Here is a 20,291-nt window from a genome sequence, read left to right as displayed (position 1 = left end):
ATGCATTTTAATACGCTTAAATGTAAATGATAGATCTAGGAACCAAGACTGTAGGCCATACTTACACAATAAGGGACTCTATCTTGGGAGACAGCGACGGAAAAATGTTTGGGGGGTCGTGATGGATAATCAGCTGAGCATGAGCTCCCAGTAAGATGCTGTGGTCAAAAGGGCTAAGGTGATCCTTGGATGCATAAACAGTGTAATCTCAAGTAGAAATAGGGAGGTTATTTACTTCTGGGAAAAGTCTGCGCCCCTGCAGCGCAGCAGAAAAATGCCTGTCCCCCACCCCGCAGATTTCCTCTGCTTCCTTGCAGATCAAATGGTTTCTGTGGGGAAGCAAAGAGAAGCTGCACCAGTACTCGCTCACCGCTCCTTGGTAGCTCAGGAGGGGAGAGGTAAATCAATCCGGGCGAGGGGTCTGGGGATTCCCTGGCCACCCAGGAATGTTCATCTCCATCCTCCTTCTCTCTCTCTCTCCCCCCCCCCCCCCAGCCTGGGACTGAGTTCCCCCTCCCCCTTCCCTGCATGGAGCAGTCCGGGCTGGGTCAGATCAAGCCCCAGAAACTTCCCGTTGCTGCAGGAAGCTCTGCACCGCAGGATGTATGTGTGTGTGTCTGGCTGCGCCGGGGGGGGGGGGGGGGGGCTTAGGTGCGGGGGGTCGGGTATCTGGATGCATAGGGGTTGGGTGGATGTGGAGCAGCTCCCTGTACAGTGACCCCTTGTTGCACCCGGAACCCCTCCCCACTGAGCCCCCTCCGCATCAGGATCCCCCTGCACCCAGAACTCCACCACCGAGCCCCCCAAACCTCCACCCTGCCGAGCCTCACCCCCTGCATCAGGAGCCTCCCACACCCAAACCCCATCCTAATGAGTCCCAACCAGCTGCACCCTGAACCCCAGTTCCCCTCCTCCCCCACTGAGCTCTAACCACCTTCACCTGGACTCTCCGGCAGAGTCCCATTCCCCCCGCACCCAGAACCCCGTACTGAGCCCCCGTGCATCCAGATTCCCCCCTGCACCCAGACCCCCCGACCGAGCTGTCTGCCTCCAGATTGCGCCACACACAACCGTGGTACTCTTGAGGGAATTCTGCACTGAAAAATTAAATTTTGCTAAGTTCTGCATATTTTAATTGTCAAAATAAGACAGAAACACAACAATATAATCACATCATTTTCAATTCTTTTGGTAATTTATTTCAAAATACTTGTCAGCAAATAATTGAAAATGGTGTGATTATATTGTGTTAGTTTGACAAATAAAATACGCAGATTTTAAAATATTGTGTGCAGAATATTTATTTTTTTGGCGCAGAATTCCCTCAGGATTAGTTTTTTTTACCTCCGTATTTGGCACTGGTGTGGCCACTGCTGGAATCCTGTGCCCAGTTCTGGTGTCCACAGTTCAGTAAGAATGTTGATAAATTGGGGAGGGTTCAGAGTAGATCCACAAGAATGATGAAAGGGTTAGAGAACCTGCGTCAGAGTGACAGACTCAAAGAGTTCAATCTGTTCAGTTTAACAAAGAGAAGGTTAAGGGGTGACGTGATTACGGTCTAGAAGTATCTACATGAGGAACAAATATTTAATAATTTGCTCTTCAGTCTAGCAGAGAGAGCTCTAACATGATCCAGTGGCTGGAAATAGAAGCTAGACAAATTCAGATGGGAAATAAGGCATATGTTTTTTTTAACAGGAAGGGTGACTAACCGCTGGAACAATTTACTGAGGGTTGTGGTGGATTCTCCATCACTGGCAATTTTTAAATCAAGGCTGGATGTTGTTCTAACAGTACTGCTCTAGCAGTTATTGTGGGGCAGGTCTCTGGCCTGGGCTATGCAGGAGGTCACAGTAGATGACCACAGTGATTCCTTCTTGCTTTGGAATCTATGAGTGAACGTGTTTTTATCATTTATTTTTCTGTAATACTACAATGCTTTGCAAACTATGGAAGGCAGGTCTGTGCCCTGAGGAACATGCAGTGTGTAGGATCTGCTGGTGAGCTCTCTCTGATGCCAGTGAGAGTTCAGGGTGCCTGGCTCTCTTGGACACTTTTGAAAATCTCATCCACTGTGCCAAGAAAGGGTTAATAAGTTAGGAACTAGAATCTACACTGCAGTGAAAGACCCACAGTTGGCCGGGATCAGCCGACTCGGGCTTGGGCTGTGGGGTATAAAATTGCAGTGTAGACTCAGGGCTCTGAGGCCCTGGGAGGGGCAGGGTCCCAGAACCAGGCTCCAGCCCAAGCCTGAATGTCTACACTGCATTTTTATAGCCCAGCGAGACAGTCAGCTGACCCAGCCAGCTGCGGCTGTGCCACAAGGCTTCTGTCACCGTGCAGACAGGCCTTAAAGATAACGATTTGTCCAAGAGAATCAAGTGAAGGACTTTTCTCCTCTGGATTACACTGCCCTTTCTTCACGGCGCTTCCGGAAACCAGTGCTGGAGCAAGCTCTACGGACAGGGTAGATGGGGAGTTCATGCCAGCCTTTTGCTCTTCTCAGACACTTCATCCTGAAGCTGTTTTCTTTTTTCATAGCACATTCAGAAAAGAAACGCCTTAGGAAGCCGAGCAAACGGCTTTTGGAATATGCAGAAGAATATGATCAGATATTTGCACCTAAGAAAAAATCAAAGAAGGGCCAGGAGCAATTGCAAAGGGTAGGTGAGAGCGTTGTGCTGCTAACTCCCGTTCTGTGGCTTTGCTCTCGGGCTCTGGTTTGTATCCCCGCAGTATGTTGTTTGTGTTCTCGCTGTGCATAGCAAGGGGCAGGTTAAACCCACTTCCATCTGTATCTGTTGCTGCTGCTAGGTGAGTTCCCGGGAGAGGTCTGAGCTCAAGGGAGAGGAAAGGCTTCCAGCACGATGCAGTCGTGGAAGTGATCTCCGGAATGTGCAGCTGGAGCAGAACCCTCTGGTGTCAACTCCATCTTCCTCTTCAACCAAAGATGCTCCTCCAGTCCTTGAAGCAGAACATTTGCTGTTAGAAGAGCCAGTATCCCATTCCTCTGAGCCCACTGACCTACTCATAGATGGACATTCAGACTTGCCGGAGCTGATGTTATCTTCCCCTGATGTGTCTGAAGTTTCTGCTTGTTCTCTGGAGGCAGAGGAACGTTTCCTGAAATCAGGTAAGCGATAGGCAACATGCCTCCCTTCTGAAACGCTTGAGTCCGCTTTGCGTCTAGCGGCAGGAATTCTGACTCAGAGCTGGGTTGGAAAGCTGCTCTCTGATTTGTTTTGTTGAACTCAGTAATGTGGCTGTAAGCGAGCATGCATAAATGATAAACTTGGTAGCCAAATGAATCAGCTGCTCACTTCGCGTTTCCTAGCATTGTCCATAACGTGATGTGCTCTCCGCATACGACATGTTTATCCAAACCTGGGTATTCAGAACTCCCTCTTCTTCGTCAAGTGCTTGTTTCATGTCCATTCCAATCAAGTGTGTGCATGCCGCATGCACTACAGCCGGAAGATTTCCCCCTAGCAGCATCCGTAGGGTCGGCCTGGGCGCTCCCTGGAGTCGCGCCTTCATGGTGCCCAATGTAGGGCCCTGCCAACCGGCCACCCCCTGAGTTCCTTCTTCTCGTCAGTGACGGCTTGCTGGAACTTTCCTCGCTCCTGCTTCTGCAAGCGCCTTTAGCAGTGTCCTTCCTCCGTGTGCAGTAACAGTGCCGACAGCGCGCGAGTCGGCTCCTAGAAAGGAGACTAAGGGCTCCCGGCACCAACACAGCACTGAACATTAGACTTCTGGTAGGTGCTGATCTGTATCCCCGGTGCCCCAGAAGAAAAAGAGGCAGGAGAGAGGGCACTCTCCCCCTCCTAAGCCTACGGAGCCAACGGCAGGGGGGCTTCAGCCCGTCCAGCCTACTTTGGGCCCAGCAGCTCCCAGGGGCTCATCAACTCCTGGCCCACAAGGAGTCCAGTCGAATCCGGCCTATTACCGTTCTCCGGACTGTCAAGGACGGGACATTCAACTCTCCTCCACTCCGGAGACTTTTTTGAGGCAGCGCAGGTCCTTGTTTGCCTGACGGCTCCACCTTCCCCAAAGAAGGGCGAGGCACCAGTGTCAGCCAGGCTGCCTATCCCTCTAGGGGCAAGCCGGTGATGATGTCATGCTGCTCCCCATCTCCAGCACGCCACTCCCCAGCGCCGACCACCCACGGGGCGGAAAACGGCATCAGTTCCCAGAGGTTTGGCACCGCTCTTCGGCACCAGCCAGTACCACTCCTCTGTGGTCATCTTTTTCAGAGTCCTATCGTTCAGATAGGTCCAGCAGCAGGAGGTCTAGATCTTGGCGACACCATGCAGGCATTTCAGGCCGCAACGTCCGCGGTTTTACCAGCCAAACCGACAGGACAGTTCCTGGAGGAGGAATAGGAGAGGCGGGAAGAGGCCACACCCATCCTCAGGCCAGAGCTCTGGCCAGACAAAGTCTTCTGCAGGCCAGAATCAGGCCTTTTGAAGGCGCGCATGAGGACGACTTACCAGATCGAGAACTGGATCTACCCCACCTTACCTTCTTGTCCTGACTATCCCCTTTCTACTGTGCATGATCCTCGGACCGCTGGGTGCTCCGCACGGTAGAGAGGGGATACTCCATCCAATTCTGTGCCCTCTTGCCTTTCCACCCCCGTTCCCTGTCCCTCTTCAGGGAGCCCTCTCACAAGCAATTCTTTACACAGGAGATGCACTCGCTCCTTTCGCTAGGGGCAATGGAAGAGGTTCCTCAGGAGCAGAAGGGCAAGGGCTTCTATTCCCGGTACTTCCTAATACTGAAAGCCAAAGGAGGGCTCAGGCCCGTCCTAGATCTGCGAGAACTCAACAAGTTTGTGAAGAAACTCAAATTCCACATAGTATCTTTGGCCTCCATTATCTCCTCACTGGATCAAGGAGACTGGTATGCCGCCCTTGACTTGAAGGACGCGTACTTTCACATAGCGATAACTCCGTCCCACTGAAAATACCTCAGGGTTGTGGTGAACAACACCCACTACCAGTTCACAGTCCTCCCGTTTGGCCTATCAGCGGCACCCCGAGTATTCACCAAGTGCGCGCAGGTGACGGGTACAGGTGTTCCGTACCTCGATGACTGGCTGATCAAGGGCCATTCCAGGACTCAGGTAGAGAGGCAAGTCGCCTTCATAAGAATGACATTCGACGAACTGGGCCCCCTACTGAACAAGAGAAAATCAAAGCTGTCCTCGGTTCAGAGCATAGGGTTTGTAGGGGCAGTGCTGGACTCAACACAGGCAAGGGCGTTCCTTCCTGAAGTGAGATTTCGAGTCCTCAGCGACATCATTCGAGGTCTCAGGCAGTTCCCCATCACCACAGCAAATAATTGCCCGAAACTTCTAGGACACAGGGCTGCGTGTAGCTATGTAGTACAGCATGCCAGACTCGACTTCGACCTCTTCAGTCATGGCTAGCGTCAATGTATCGGCCAGCCCAGGACAGTTTGGACAGGATCGTAACCCTGCCTTGCCCGGTACTTGACTCCCTCCTGTGGTGGCTCGACCCGCAGGTAGTATGTGCAGGGGGGTCCCCTTCACCAGCCCCCAGCCATCCCTCTTGCTAGTGACAGACATGTCAGACTTTGGGCTTGGGGGCACATCTGGGAGAGCTCAGGACACAAGGCCTCTGGTCTCAGGCGGCTCTCGCTCTACACATCAATGTCAGGGAGCTGAGAGCGGCGTGCCTGGCATGCCAGACTTTCAGAGCCCACCTAGCAGGGAGATGTACATCACTCAGAACAGACAACGCCATGGCAGTGTTTTATATCCACCAACGGGGGTGCACACTCCTCTCTCCTGTGTCAGGAAGCCCTCATGCTGTGGGACTTCTGTGTAGAGCGCTCAATACACCTGCAATCATTGTACCTCCTTGGAATACAGAATGAGCTGGTGGACAGCCTCAGCAGGTTGTTCCATGGCCACGCGTGGTCCCTTCGCCCGGATGTTGTTAACTCAATCTTCCATCAGTGGGGCTTTCCCCAAATAGATCTGTTCGCCACGCGACGCAGCAGGAGGTGTCAGCAATTCTGCTCCTTCCTGAGACACTGCCCAGGCTCCATTGCAGATGTGTTTCTCTTCCCATTGGGAGACCGTCTCCTATACACTTTCCCGCCCGTCCCTCTCGTTCACAAGGTGCTCCTCAAGATTCGCAGGGACCGAGCTCTGGTGATATTGATAGCTCCAGCGTGGCCCCGCCAGCACTGGTACACATCACTCCTGGACATGTCCATGGAAACTCCAGTCATCCTGCCACTCTTCCTGGACCTAATAATGCAGGATCACGGCTGCCTCCAACATCCGAACCTCAAGTCGCTCCACCTTACCGCGTGGAAGCTCCATGACTGAACGCAGGGGAGCTCTCCTGCCCTGATAAAGTCAGACAAGTTCTCCTTGGCAGCAAGAAACCTCCACGAGAGCCACCTACCTTGCCAAGTGGAAGAGATTTTCAGTCTGGTTGGAGCAGCACCTCCCGTCCCCGACGCTCACCTCAGTGCCACTTACACTGGACTATCTTCTCCCTCTCAAGCAGCAGGGGCTGTCAGTGTCATCAGTAAGGGTTCACTTGGCCTCCATCTCCACCTTCCACCCAGGTGCAAAGGGCTGCTCGGTCTTTGCCAACCCATTGGTCAGCTGTTTCCATAAAGGTCTCGACAGGCTATACCCACAGGTCCGACAGCCTGTCCCGGCTTGGAAGCTCAATCTGGTCCTTTCCAGGCTTACGGGATCGCCATTCGAGCCCTTGGTGGCGTGCTCTCTCTCTCTCATACAAGGTGGCGTTTCTGGTAGCGATAACCTTAGCCAGGAGGTGTCTGAGCTCGGCCCTAACATCAGAGCCCCCTTACATTATGTTCCATAAGGACAAGGTTCAGCTCAGTTCTCACCCGGCTTTTCTCCCAAAGGTTGTCTCCCAGTTTCACCTCAACCAGGACATCTTCCTCCTTGTATTCAACCCTAAGCCGCACTCCAGCGCCAGGGAGCAGAGGCTTCACTCGTAAGTCCACAGATCACTAGCCTTCTACATCAAGAGAACGAAGCCGTTCTGAAGGTCCGTCCAGTTATTGGTGGCGGACAAAATTAAAAGTCTTCCTGTCTCCTCTCATCGTATCTCATCATGGATCATGTCCTGCATTTGGGAGTGTTACGACTTGGCAAAGGTGCCTGCTTCTTCAAGCACCGTGCACTCCACCAGGGCTCAGGCCTCCTTAGCGGCATTCCTGGCACAGGTTCCCACCCAGGAAATCTGCAGAGCAGCGACGTGGTCCTCCATACACTCTTTCGCCATGCACTATGCGATCACCCAGCAGGCCAGAGATGAGCCGTGCTCCAGTCAGTTGAAGACTCCGACCCCACCTCCGGAACTTAGGCTTGTGAGTCACTTGATTGGAATTGACATGAACAAGCACTCGAAGAAGAAAAAACTCACCTTCTCGTAACTGTTCTTCGAGATGTGTTGTTCATTTCCATTCCAATACCCACCCTCCTACCCCTCTGTCGGAGCAGCTGGCAAGAAGGAACTGAGGGGGCAGTGGGTTGGCAGAGCTCTATATTGGACACCATGAAGGTGCGACTCCAGGGGGTGCCCAGGCCGACCCGATGGATGCTGCTAGGGGAAAAATCTTCCGGCTGGCGTGCACGCAGCGCGCGCACACCTGATTGGAATGGACATGAACAACACCTCTCGAAGAACAACAGTTATGAGAAGATAACCGTTTTTTCTGATCATGTTTATCTCTGCATGGATGCTGCTTGCAACAGTTATATTCCTGTTAGTCTGAAAGTTTTTTGATGTCCCCAAAACATTTTGGATAAACAGGATCATAGTGTAGTTGCTGCATCTGTACGAAGCAGGTGCTTGAGTTAGACTTGATCTGTCCCCGTGATTGCACGACCAGAAGCACTGTAGCTATGGTCTGAAGAAACTGCCCCAAACACTTATACCAGCAACTGGACCCTCACTCCCCTAAATGCACCAATACAGAATCAAATATAGAAGTACATAAAATGTAATTTTTGAAGCCATACCAACCTGATGGTAATATGTGAACACATAACAGTACAGACAGCTGGTGTTCCGGATGGAGGTGGAGATACGTGGGTGGAGAAGGGGACTGGTGAGGGGTGGTCAGTGGGCTGTTGAATGATGTAGCTGTTGATTGCCAGGCTGTCTCTAAATTGCGTTGCTGGCGTGTGCTGTCTGCCCTGACAGCTCCAATTTTTCTGTGAGTTTGATGTTGTTGTTTAAACATCAATATTGTGGTAAAACCTAAAGAGCACAGCCAGGTTGAGGTGTGTAACCCTGGGTGCTCCACACATGTAAAATACCTAATAGTCACTGCCTCAGAGAGCCTACAGTCTGAGACACAAGGGGTAGCAGGCAGATGAGGTTTTAAATGTCAGTTGGTATCTGATAATGGATTTTGTTAGTCTGAATCCAGTTAAAGAAATTGTATTTTTCCTAACTAGAACTTTATTGCAGGGAACTTGGAGAGGAAGCGTCAGAGGAAGCCAACTAAGAAGCTCTTGGAATCCAATGATTTGGATGCTGTGTTTATGCCAAAGAAGGAGGGGTGGATTCCTCCAAAGAAGGTACATTCCTTCCAGCGGACCCTGAATGCTAGCTGGCAATTAAATACCAGACGCCAGATTGTGTCTCTAGCTGGCTGCAGATATGAACTATGATGTAATAATGTGGATCTCAGGCTCTTGGGGTAGCAGTATGTCCTCGGCTACAGTGACAGCTCATGATTTTTAGGAAATGCTCAGTGCAAATTGATTCAGAACATGTTATACAAAATCTCCTTATAAATTCATCCCAACTAGCATCGCTTCCCGACAGTACTAACAAAAACCTGCCAGCACCAGGTCATATGAGCCCTGTGCTGAGTCGCCAGATTTTGGTCTGCGTATTACAGTGAATAAAACAATTGAAGTTAGATAAGGAGGGAAACAACTTTGTTTCTTATGGGGACTGGATAGTTTCTGCTGTGAAACATCCCTCTCCTTTAATTTGCATTGGCAAAGGAAATTCCAGGAGCTCAGCAGGACACCCAGGTGGAAGTGCTCTACAGTAGACTTCCGGTTGGAGAGCAGGGAGTCTCCATGCATTCTATTCTGTTGCTGCTTGATCTTGATCCTGAGGTCCTTGGCCCAAAATTTTCATATACCAATTTTTCTCTGAAGTGGGGATGACATTTCTCTCATTACCCTCCTCTGTGAGCTGGTGAACATCAGACTGTGTCTGAGCTGGGTCTCCTCAAACCTGTACTTTAAATTGATGGGGTTTCCCATGGTATGAAATATTCAAATTGCTCTCTATGGCATTGGATTCTGATGTTTAAAGGAGAATCACCCATTGGTCTCTAATGTTCACTAGGCAACATGATTTCAAAAAATGAGATAAAAAGACTCAGACTTTAAGGGCAGAAGGGACCATCATGATCATCTAGTCTGACCTCCTGCACATCGCAGACCAACGAACCTCCCCACCCACTCCTGTAATAAACCCCTAAACTGTGGCTGAGTTACTGACGTCCTCAAATCATGATTTAAAGACTTCAAGTGACAGAGAATCCACCGAAACCGGCGAGTGATCCATGCCCCATGCTGCAGAGGAAGACGAAAAACCTCCCATGGTCTCTGCCAATCTGACCTGGTGCAAAATTCCTTCTCAACCCAAAATCTGGTGATCAGTGGGGTAGAAGCACCAGCCTGACACTTGGGAAGGAATTGTGTGTAGTAACTCAGAGCCTTCCTCTTCTAGTGCCCCAACTCCGGCCTTTGGAGATGTTCACTAATAGCGGTCGTGGATGAGCCATATGGCCTTACAGGCAACCCCAACATAGCACCCCTTCTATAGCAAGCTTAGTCTGGAAGCCTGTTAGTTTTTTTTTTTTTTTTGTCCCCACTGCTCCCCTGGGAAGGCTGTTCCAGAACTTCTCTCCTCTGATGGTTAAAAACCTTTATCTAATTTCAAGCCTAAACTTGTTGATGGCCAGTTTATATCCATTTGTTCTTGTGCCAGCAGTGGCCCTTAACTTAAATAACTCCTCTCCCTCCCTGGTGTTTATCCCTCTGATATATGTATAGAGAGGCACCAGATCTCCCCTAGACCTTCATTTGGTTAGGTTAAACAAGCCAAGCTCTGTGAGTCTCCTCTCGTAAGGATCATTCTAGTAACCCCTCTCTGCACCTGTTCCAGTTTGAATTCATCTTTCTTACACACAGGAGACCAGAATTGTGCATGCATTTTAGGTTTTGTGCCTACCCAAGAGCCCTTGCCAATTTTTGTGGGTTTATAATTACATTTTCCTGTTTCGAAAGATGTTTCTCTCTCCCTTGTTGCCGCGTGAAGTCCCCCAGACAATGGGATTGTTAATGTTAGTGGTGCGGTAGCACCATGAGATCAGTGCCCCGTTGTCCTAACCCCTGTACGAATGTATGGCAGAGACAGGCTCTGTCCCAGTGAGCTCGCTGGCTAAGTGTACGATGAGAGACAACAGGTGGATTCAACAAACAGATGGGGAGCACAAGGAACCAGTGAGATGACACTGGTCAGCATGATCAGCAGCGAGAGCATTCCAGCTGCCCAGCCAGTGTTGACTTGCTATATGCAAAGATTTGTCTGACACAAAGCAAATGAATTGAAAGTTGACAGGGTCCTGTTTTCTCTGATCTCTTTCGGGTCGTTGGAATCTGAGATATTACTTGTAACAGCAGTTCATAAAAATGTTCAGCTTGAGTTGCTCAGGAAAACACATCTCCTTGCTCGTATCTGAATGCAATTGGTAAATTGTTTCAATCTTGTTTATTCCCAGTGTTTTGATGCTGGCCCTCTGGAGAGTGACCTTTCTGAATTTTATGCCACACCCCAGTTTTTGGATCTCGGAGAAGGTAGGAAACACTAGGCATCTGCAATGAAGCAAGGAGCTCCTGGTGCCATTCCTGGGGTGGTGTGTGCCAGGGCTCTTGGCAAACCACGTTCGTTAGTGCCTGTGGCAGAAGAGCATGTGTGTGTGTGTGTGTGTGTGTGTGGCGCCCAGTCAGGGTCTACAGAGGGCACTTACCTCTCAGGAGAACTGAATGATTTGTTCAGAGTTGTGCCCTCCCCAACCCCCCCGTAAGCTCTGTAAAGTGTGAAATTGGTGAAGAGAGCACGGTACAGCTGTGAGTGGCACTCCGTATGCAGAGCACTGGTCTGGGTGGGGCTGGGGTTAGATGGGTGCTTTTGGCTTGTTCAGATGGAGGTTTCTCAGTGCAGTTTTTTTCCTGAGGTTCTGCCAAGTTGTTACTGATGAAGAGTTTTTTGGGGTACTGAAATTTAGGGATTTCTGTCTCTCCTGAAAGCCAGTTTTGAAAGCCCTGTATTCTGGAAGGGAGGAGGCAGTGGGAATTTCCATGCCCCCCCAAAGACGGTGGCCTGTGGCACCAGATTGGCTTTTTCACCATGCAGGTGCCAAGTCAGCACGTTACACACTGCTGTGACTGAATACGGACGGTGGATATTGTGCGCTCAGTAATCGCTCTCACGCTGCCTGGGCAGCGACCGAAGGAGTAATGCCCTGGACTCCCAATTTGATTGCTTTCATTTATCAAAAGATGGCAGTGAATCTTCCCTTTCCTGTGGGCGGTGGAGACACAGAACACAAACACCTTCCATGGAAGGCAGCGTTTCTACTGCTCAGTGCCCCTGCAGGCCAAGGCCCAGTGTGGGATTCACACCCCTAGCCATTGGCCCAAAGTGAGGGTGTTACTGAGTGCGTCTCTTGTGGCTGTTGTGGGGGCCTTGTTCCCCAGGGAGCCCTGCACCAGGCTCAGCGGGGGCCGGTCTGCCAGCAGAGAATTTTGCAGTTGTATTGCACTTTTTCCCTCCCTTGAGCCAAAGTCAAGGAAGTTTGAGTTGCAACACTTGGGGAAGAGGGACAATTGATCAGCATTTGGATTAATAACTTCAAAATCTCTAAACCTCTTGCAGTGCTTCCCCGCTGGGGTCTCAGCGAGAGCAGGAATGGCTTTGTTTGGTTTTGGCATGGCAGCAGAAAAACTCAATCTGAATCCCCATTTCCCAGGTCCATGCCCCTGTGAGGGGCTGCAGGAACAGGTGGTGTCACCAGTACAGCCATTTGGGAATTGCATTCCAAGGCATTGCCTGCAGGCTTGTACTGGGCCTGGCCTCATTATCTGTTCGTGCAGTGGGACGAGTTCGGAGCTTCCCAGCCTGAGCTGCAGGATTCACTGCACTGCTCGTGGCCAGGAGAACCGTTATTTCTCCATTGTCTTGACATGTGTCTCTCCCATCAGCTCCTGACAGACTCCCTGAGAAGCCGAGAAAGCGCAAGAGACAGCGATACTCCCCAGCCACAGCACATTACAAGAAAGGGAGGAGTGACGATGCACTGGGGGAAGCTCCCGGTTCTGAGGTACTGCCAGTCCTCCTAGGTGTTGCAAACTTAATCAAGGAACCCTTTAACCTCCTCTCTCCTTCCTCAGTGTCGTCTGAAAAACAAACTCTGCAGCTTTGATTGGCTAGCTGGGAGAGAAGAGCGTTGCTCTGAGTTTAAACGGAATGTATCACTTCCAATTAGCAGTTGTTTTTTAAGGACCACTGAAGCTTGGGCTTAATTTTGGGGCTATTGCTCAGCTAATTTCACCGTGAGCGACGGTTCTAAGCAGTGACAGCAGAATTTCATCGGTAGTTTTGCTTTGCCAGTTTGGAAGGTTTTTCGTTCAAATGAAAGGCCTTGGCTGCTGCTTCTGGGAATGCTGCCTTCTTGCTTATTGATAAGCCGTACGAACTTATCATACATTGCATTCGCCTTTCATCTGCGTTCTGCACTCCAGCATTAGCTGCGGAGTTGTGGAAGAGGGTCCTGAGAGCCATTTGCGAGGTCAGGGCTCTTGGTTGCTTTCTGGCAACCCCTTGTTAAAATTCTGCCCCCAATCCAGAGGTCAGAGTTGGGGTGTTTCCCCTGCCCCCAGTGGGTCACTCCCTCTTTGAAAGCACCCTGCCAGAGACTGCTCATAACAGTATCTCTGACAGCCACATTTTGCCTTTTAGGAATGAGCCAGGTCTCACCAAGACGTGGCCTGGGAGAGGAGGGACATCTCTGGGCCTCCCACTTCAAATGGCACAACGTGAACAGCACCCAGTGTTCTCAGGATGTATGTCAGGAGCCAGTTGTCGGCATTTCTTATCACTCTGTTGCTGTAATGGCTCCCAGTGGTTCATAGCTGTTCACCCGAGCAAGGCTAACCACTTTGCTGTCCCCTGCCGTGGCAGTCCCCCCTGTGCAGTGCTAGTGGAGCTGGCAAGCACAGGTGTGCAGGAGCCCTCCCACCTCTTCCTCGCCGGGCCCCAGTCATGGCAGCGGTGTCCTTTCTGCGGTAGTTTCTGCTGGCCTGGGAACAAGTTTTCTGAGTACAGTTTCCTGTACAGCTCATTGGGCGCTGTTTCCTGCCAGCTTCCACTTGCTTGTGATTGCTGTGTGTTCTAGCACGCCAGTTTCAGAGCAGGTCTCCTAGCAGCCATAGTGCCATCTGGCCTCAGAGAGATGTCTGGACACTTGCGAGTATCTAGGGTGACAAGGAGATCCCATCACAGCTGAACTCTGTAATTCAGAGTGCCCTGGACTGTGAGTGGGTGTCCAGATGGCTTGCCAGCAGGGTAGCCCTCACTTGGGTGCACAGTGTGGGGAGATGGACGCACCTGAAGGTCCAGTACAGTAAAGTGTGGAAGAATAACAGCTGCTCTGGGGCAGAGGAAACCTGCCCCTTTCGTGCAAGACTGTATTTTCTGCACTCGCCCGCCTGTGAAACCTGACGCACTGGTGGACAGCGCCAGGCAGGGCAGGGTGACAGCGCTGGCAAGTCCAGGATATGCTCAGGCTCCCCAGGACTCTTCAGTGAATCGTAGGCTGCAGAGACCGCGGCAGAAGGTTCAGGAAGAGAGGCCTGCCCTTTGCACAAGGTATGTGGGTGTTCTTTATTTTCACTGACCAGGGCTGGTTTGGCAGACTCGGGGCGGGGGGAGGGCGGCAGCAATGTGTCTGGTTCTTATGAGAAATGTTCAGTTGCAAACTCATGAGAGCAGAAGTCTCCCTCCCACTGTGCACATGGCGACTTCCTACTCCACCCCCTGCCCAGCTGGGTCCGCTCCAGCAGGTTCAGCCACCCCTTCTACATTTGGCTGCAAGGAGCATTGTTCCAAGCCAGAGCAGAAGTCTCAGGCCCTCAGTGTTCAGTGACTGGCTTAGCCATGCATGTGCCTGGACTCAAAAGGGCAGCCAAGCAGGATGGGTTTTTCGGTCAATACACAAGATGAAATACACAAGATGTCCTGGCAGGAGCATTCTACTGCAGTAAACCACACCGGGGGCAGCATGGTCCCACACACAAGCTACATTGTCTCTGTTGGCCCCACACCAAAGCAGTGCACCATTTATCTGCTCTTGTCTAGCTGCACACCTGTTTCATTCTGCTTTCCACTGAAAGCATGAAATGCAGGCATAAGCATTATAGATAGCAGACTGCTCGAGGTCAGCCATGAGCAACAGGTTTGGAGTGATGGCCCTATCTAAAGCCCGCAGTGCTCTGCAAACATGGGGCAGCAGTCCAGCAGAGAGGATTTCCCCCCAGATTTCAGAGCAGTCTCTGGTAATCTTTGCCCAGCTAGATGAGTAATCAGATCAGGAGTAATACTAATTTCCAGATCCCTCAGGGAAATGCCTGGTGCCTCTCCAGCTCCTTGAGCATGTCCTCATGTGTTATCCAGGAGAATAACCCAAGTCCTTGCCCTCGCTTGCTCAGATAGGTCCTGTGAGTGGCACTGGAATCCCAAAGTGAGCAGGAAGCAGAACTACTGCATTCCTTGGTATTCCAAGGGTTTCCAGCATCAGTAAACCTACTAACCCTCTTCTTCTTCTTCTTCTTCGTTACAGGGAGGGATCAGGCGTCTGAGAACATCAGGGGGCTAAACGCCTCACCAGTCCTTGGGGGGAAATGGAGAACAAAAGGAGCTGCAGGGGGGGATGTGCAAAGGGGACTCTGCTCGTATGTGCAGCTTCCAGGCAGAAGAAGCCAAGTGGGGGGAAGAGGACTCTGACGTAATACGTCCCTCATGGCAGAGAAAGGAGGAGGCAGGAGCAAGCATTCCAGAGGGAATGAATGCCCGAGAAAGCACATTCAAAGACACAGCCAATTAGTGCCATTATCCCATTAACAGGCCCTTGCATCTGCCCTGAACATACCACCTCCTTGTATAGTGCTGCAGTACAGGATGGTGGCAACTCATTTTGGTCTGTGCCATACTGGGCTGTTCCTTCCTGTGCATTCCCATGGCATTCTATCCCTGCCAACGAGCTGGACAGAGCGGCTCAGGCTCCCTGGGACATGCACTCGAACCCTATCGTCCGCAGAAGTGCCTGGTGTGTAGTATTGTGGTTTTGATCTAGTTTGTTGTTGCTGCTGAGCTTCCACTTTTGTGTGCTTAATAAACATGGTTTGCTCCATTTATCTCTGTCCTGTACTTCAGTGTGCTGTCAGTGCATCCCTACTTCGCTCCTGAACTCCTCCCTGCAAACTCCTGTCAGGTTAAAAATGTCTGCAGTGACGGTGGCATCTACACAAGGAGAAACGCACTAGCAAAGGAGGCAGTGATTAGGGCTGCAGATCTCTCGTGGTGTTTTTTAAATCAAAAATCACAGAGCAGCCCTGGGAAATGTAGTAAGAACCAAAGAGTTCTGGGGAAATGGTGTGTGACGTCACAGGCTGGAAAAGTCAACTCTCTGTAGCTCTTTATATTCAAGTATTCAAGTTCAATCCACTTTATGACAGTGGTTCCCAAACTTTTTAGCATGGTGACCCACCAACTTCATATTGTCTTTTATTGTGCCCCACCCAGGGTCCAGATTCCTGGGGGAGTCCCTAACAGGCCAGCATCCTTCCCCCTGCCGCTGTCTTTCCCCCCCCCCCCCCCCGCTTCTGAGGGGACACTGACCACCCACAACAGCACCCTCTGCCCCTGCACCACAACCCTAATCCTGGCCTGGTGCAGAGGAGAGGGCCCCAGGGAGGAGGTCTGGAAATTGAATCCACCCTGCATTCACCCTCCAGCAACAGCTCCTGTTCCCCGGGGCTGGGCTTGGCTTCCCCTTCTAGCCATTGCACTGGTGCAGGGGTTGCAGTCCCTCTCAGGTTTGGCCCAGCCATTCCTCGGTCACGATAACAGAGCAGCAGCCAGGCCAAATTTGAGTGAGTGGCACTGCAGCCCTGAATGTCAGTTTGCAGTGCCACTTACTCAGATTTGGCCCAGCTGCCTCGGTCATCATAGAGGGCGGCCAGACCAAACCTGAGCAGCGCTGCCAACCCAGGCCCCAGGTTGCAGTTCCCATAGCCGGGAGCCAGGTTCAACCTCATGGGACAGGAGCTACTGCTCGCTCCCTGGGGCTCACCCTCCGCTCCACACCAGGTCAGCGACCCAGCATTTGGGAAACCTGCTTCAGTAAAGTCACAGACACAAGGAAAAGCCCTCGTCGAACAGAAAAATCACAGTATCTGTGACATTGTTACCACCATGACAGACCTGCAGCCCTAGCAATGGTATTTAACAGCAGGGAACGCTGACATTTGCACACCTCAACATAATCCATCCCCGCTGCTTTCTCTGCCCAGACAAGAGATGTGGCCCCAGCCTCTCACGTTTTGTTGGCACACCAAGTGCAAGTCACTGCTTTGGGTGGCATTGCTTTTCAGTCTGGCTGCGAATGATTGCTGCAAGAATACAGCAGACAGCTGTGAGGGGCCTCGTGTTCCTGACTGTCCTGGCATGTCAGCAGCACCTTCCTCTTGCTTTGAGCTTTCCAAATGCACACTGGATCACCACTCTGTGCCTTCTGAGTGTGCAGATGTACTCAGGGTATGGCTTGGTGAGCCGGGGGAGCAGCGGGTATGCAGTGATTCTGTGACACCTCCCTGTCTATGCGGTGGGAAGAGTGCGAGTCTGTCTGCTTCTGAAAAGAGCAGAGTTCTCAAAAATCCTTGCGTGATGCATGTGCCAGGCCATCTTATTGCCCGTCAGAACCAGGCACAGGACTCCTCTAGGGCTTGCCCACCTTGGAGTGACAGCCTTTTTGGGCTAGATGGGAATGGGCACAGGATAGGCACATGCAATGCACCTGTGCTCCAACAAAGTTCAGTGAATCCAATTGCTCAGATCCCTCAAGGATCTCAGGCACATTTGCCATCTTGCTCCCAGGCCCCTGCCACACTTGGTGTATTGCCATGCACACCTTCATCCCCATGGCACCCACGGGACATTCCCAACCCCAGGCAGTGCCCCAGGGACCTGGCTTCCATAGGAGAATTGGAACTCTCCTTTCCTTGTGGTCTGCTGCTGCAGTGTGGGGGCCAGCTCCCCACAGAGATGCAGACAGGCTCTCCTTCCAGGGCTTGAAGAGTAGCTCTGTGTGAGCGCGAAAGCTGGTCTCTCTCCCCAACACAGGTGGGGCCAATAAAAGATCTCACCTCCCTCACCTGCTTTGGAAGTTCTGAAGCTGCTGCTGCTCATCTCAGACCTTGCAAGGAACTGTGGACTTAGCTCACCGAGGGATGTGCTGGATTCTCATCACTTGAAGTCTTTACAGCACGATTGGATTTTTTCTGAAAGATGCTTTAGTGCCACTGGCAGCTGTGGCCTGTGCTGTGCAGGAGACCAAGCGAAATGACCAGAAGGGTCCCTTCTGGCCGTAGAATCCAGCCTTGCACGTGGATGCGGAATAGAACTGCACCCTAAGCCAGACGGCTCGGGTGGACTCGCTGCACTGGCGCAGTTCCACTGGATCAGTTACTAGCAAGCTGGTTCTCTAGCATCGCTACAGCCAACCGCCCTAGTTAAAATACTGTCCCTGTGTTCCTGGCGCTCTGACATGCAGAATGAAATAATGGTTGCTTTGACCATGCTCTGCTCATTTGCATCTCATCCAGTGGAATGTGTACGCAGTGCCTTGAGGAAGCTTTCTGGGCCAGATCGGCAAGTCCAGGACTGTTCTGGCACCAAACTGAGTGTTTCTATTGGGTCAGGTTGGAGCAGAATTAATCCAAAGAGAGCCCCATGAAGATGGGTCGTGGGCAGCAAGCTAGCCAAATTGAATACCTGTGGTTAAAGCACAAACCAAAGCTTCCTCCCTCATGAAACCTCAGAGTGGAACAGTGCGGAGGGCATTTTCCCCAGGGCATTAAGGGCCCTCTGCGGGCAGGATGAGCGTTAGAGGCACTGCTTGCAGCCCAGCTGAAAACCTGTATGTGCTTGATAGCCAAACTAACAGTCCAGAGGGTGGGCCAGGAAATACTGACAGTCCGAATTCTGGATTTCTTTTCTAAAGGGGGAGATACCTATCCATGGGAGTGCTGCAAGCCCCAAGGAGCTCAATGAGGATGGGTCTGAGAATGACCATGGAGTGCCTTCATCCAAAAGGATGCAGGGGGAGCGAGGAGGAGGAGCAGCCCTCAAGGAGAACGTTTGTCAGGTAGGGAGCTAAGGTCTTTGGGTGAACCTTTGCAGCACTACCGGTGGTGGTGGGCAGCTATGCAGCACACTAATACCCCGTCTAACAAGGCAACCTTGAAGCAGATCTGATTGAGTTAACTAATGTTCTCCGGATCCCTGGTGATGGCCCCTCTTGTCCGGAGCCTTGGCTGTCCAGTTATTCATGTGCCTTGCACTGCCTGGACACTTTGCACCTCCCTTGTGTGTAGATGCGGCATGACTGCTCTGCAGTGCCCGTCCCTCCTGCAGCGGTGGGGTGGGAGCGAGGTGGCTGGGAATGAAGTGGGATGTATTTAAGCCATTGCCCCACAGTGGGGACTCAGGAAGAAGTGGTCGCGGTGGCACTCTGAGCTGGCGTGAAGGGATTTCGGCAGGGTTTTCTTGTGACAGTCTCAGCCAGCTGCATGCCTGGTGTGTATCTAGCCAGGGGTTTGTCCCAGAAGTAACGCTGTGTTCCCTCCCCACACAGATCTGTGAGAAGCCGGGGGAGTTGTTGCTGTGTGAAGCGCAGTGCTGTGGTGCTTTCCACCTGCGGTGCCTCGGGCTCTCAGAAATGCCGAAGGGCAAGTTCATCTGCAATGAGTGTTCGACAGGTACGGCGCCGGGTGGGAGGGCAGGCCGCTTGCTGGGGGTCGCGTGGGGCTGCTTTCAAGTGTGCCATTGGCGGAAGGCATGAGACAAATGGCCAGGGCCAGAGAGCATGGAGAGGGTTGGGTAGCTGTGCGGGCCAGGCCAGGGGCTCCTAAGGAGCCAGCCAGTCTGGCCGGAGGTGGTAACTTTTTCTTTGAGAGTTCTGCTTCCCTTTCGCCATGTGACCGGTGTTCTCTCCTCCAGGCGTCCACACCTGCTTTGTGTGCAAGAGCAGCGGGGAGGACGTGAGGCGGTGCTTGCTCCCCTTGTGTGGGAAGTACTACCATGAAGAGTGTGTGCAGAAGTACCCACCCACGGTCATGCAGAACAAGGGCTTTCGATGCTCACTGCACATCTGTATGACCTGTCATGCCGCTAACCCAGCGAACCTTTCTGCGTCTAAAGGTAAAGAAACCCTTCTGTGCCTGCAGTTACTGGGGCTAGTCAGGAAAAAAAGGCAGGCGCCCCTTTCCTGCGTCCAAAGCATCTTTCATTTGGGAGCAGTTTGAAGTGCTCGGTGTCTCCCGCCCAGTGCCTGTTCTTTAATCTTTCATTGTGGGACATTTTCTGTGAGCTGTGTAAATCTGGTCAGCAGGGGAAGGTGCCAGCCGGTGAACTTGCTGCTCTCTAGGGGTATGTCTACCCTGCACACTGAGTCTGGCCCTGCTCCATCCACACACACATCCATCAGTCTGACTCAGGACCTGGGTCCTAGGGCCCTGCTGGGGGTGCGGGGGGCAGAGCTCAAGTGCCTCTGAAACTCACGTGCACTCGTTGTCCATTTGCAGTGTGGACACAGCCCTGAGTCAGAAGGTCTGTGTAGTTCAGTACGGACACACTAGCATGGCTGAGAGACCTGGGTCCAGCAATTGTAGCCACAGGTTTATAGTGCAGTGTGGATGCTCAGGCTGGGGCCAGCTCCCCACTCTGGCTGTGGCAACCTGGCGCCCAGGATGGCAGTGCCATTCGGGTTTGTCTCAGCTGCTCCTCTGGCCAAGCTGGGCCAAAACTGAGGCTTGGTCTACCCTACAGAGTTAGGTCGACATGAGGCAGCGTACATCAACGTATTTATGTCAGTGTCTGCACCACAGTGCTGCTTCTGCTGCA

General features: G+C 51.9%; 1 protein-coding gene across 2 annotated transcripts in view; it reads left to right on the top strand.

Moving 5' to 3' along the window:
• NSD1 (nuclear receptor binding SET domain protein 1) overlaps positions 1-20,291 on the top strand; it is an 81,687-nt gene that overhangs the window by 29,487 nt on the left and 31,909 nt on the right. For both annotated transcript variants that reach the window (XM_054037541.1, XM_054037540.1), the window contains exons 4-11: positions 2,542-2,663; positions 2,815-3,133; positions 8,493-8,602; positions 10,831-10,906; positions 12,314-12,432; positions 18,391-18,534; positions 19,024-19,147; positions 19,389-19,589. In XM_054037541.1, coding sequence (XP_053893516.1) covers positions 2,542-2,663; positions 2,815-3,133; positions 8,493-8,602; positions 10,831-10,906; positions 12,314-12,432; positions 18,391-18,534; positions 19,024-19,147; positions 19,389-19,589 — 1,215 coding nt within the window. The remainder of the gene's footprint in view (positions 1-2,541; positions 2,664-2,814; positions 3,134-8,492; positions 8,603-10,830; positions 10,907-12,313; positions 12,433-18,390; positions 18,535-19,023; positions 19,148-19,388; positions 19,590-20,291) is intronic.

This window comes from Malaclemys terrapin, chromosome 8 (assembly GCF_027887155.1).
Source record: "Malaclemys terrapin pileata isolate rMalTer1 chromosome 8, rMalTer1.hap1, whole genome shotgun sequence".
NCBI classification, from domain to species: Eukaryota; Metazoa; Chordata; order Testudines; family Emydidae; genus Malaclemys; species Malaclemys terrapin.
This window is presented reverse-complemented; position numbering and strand designations above follow the sequence as displayed.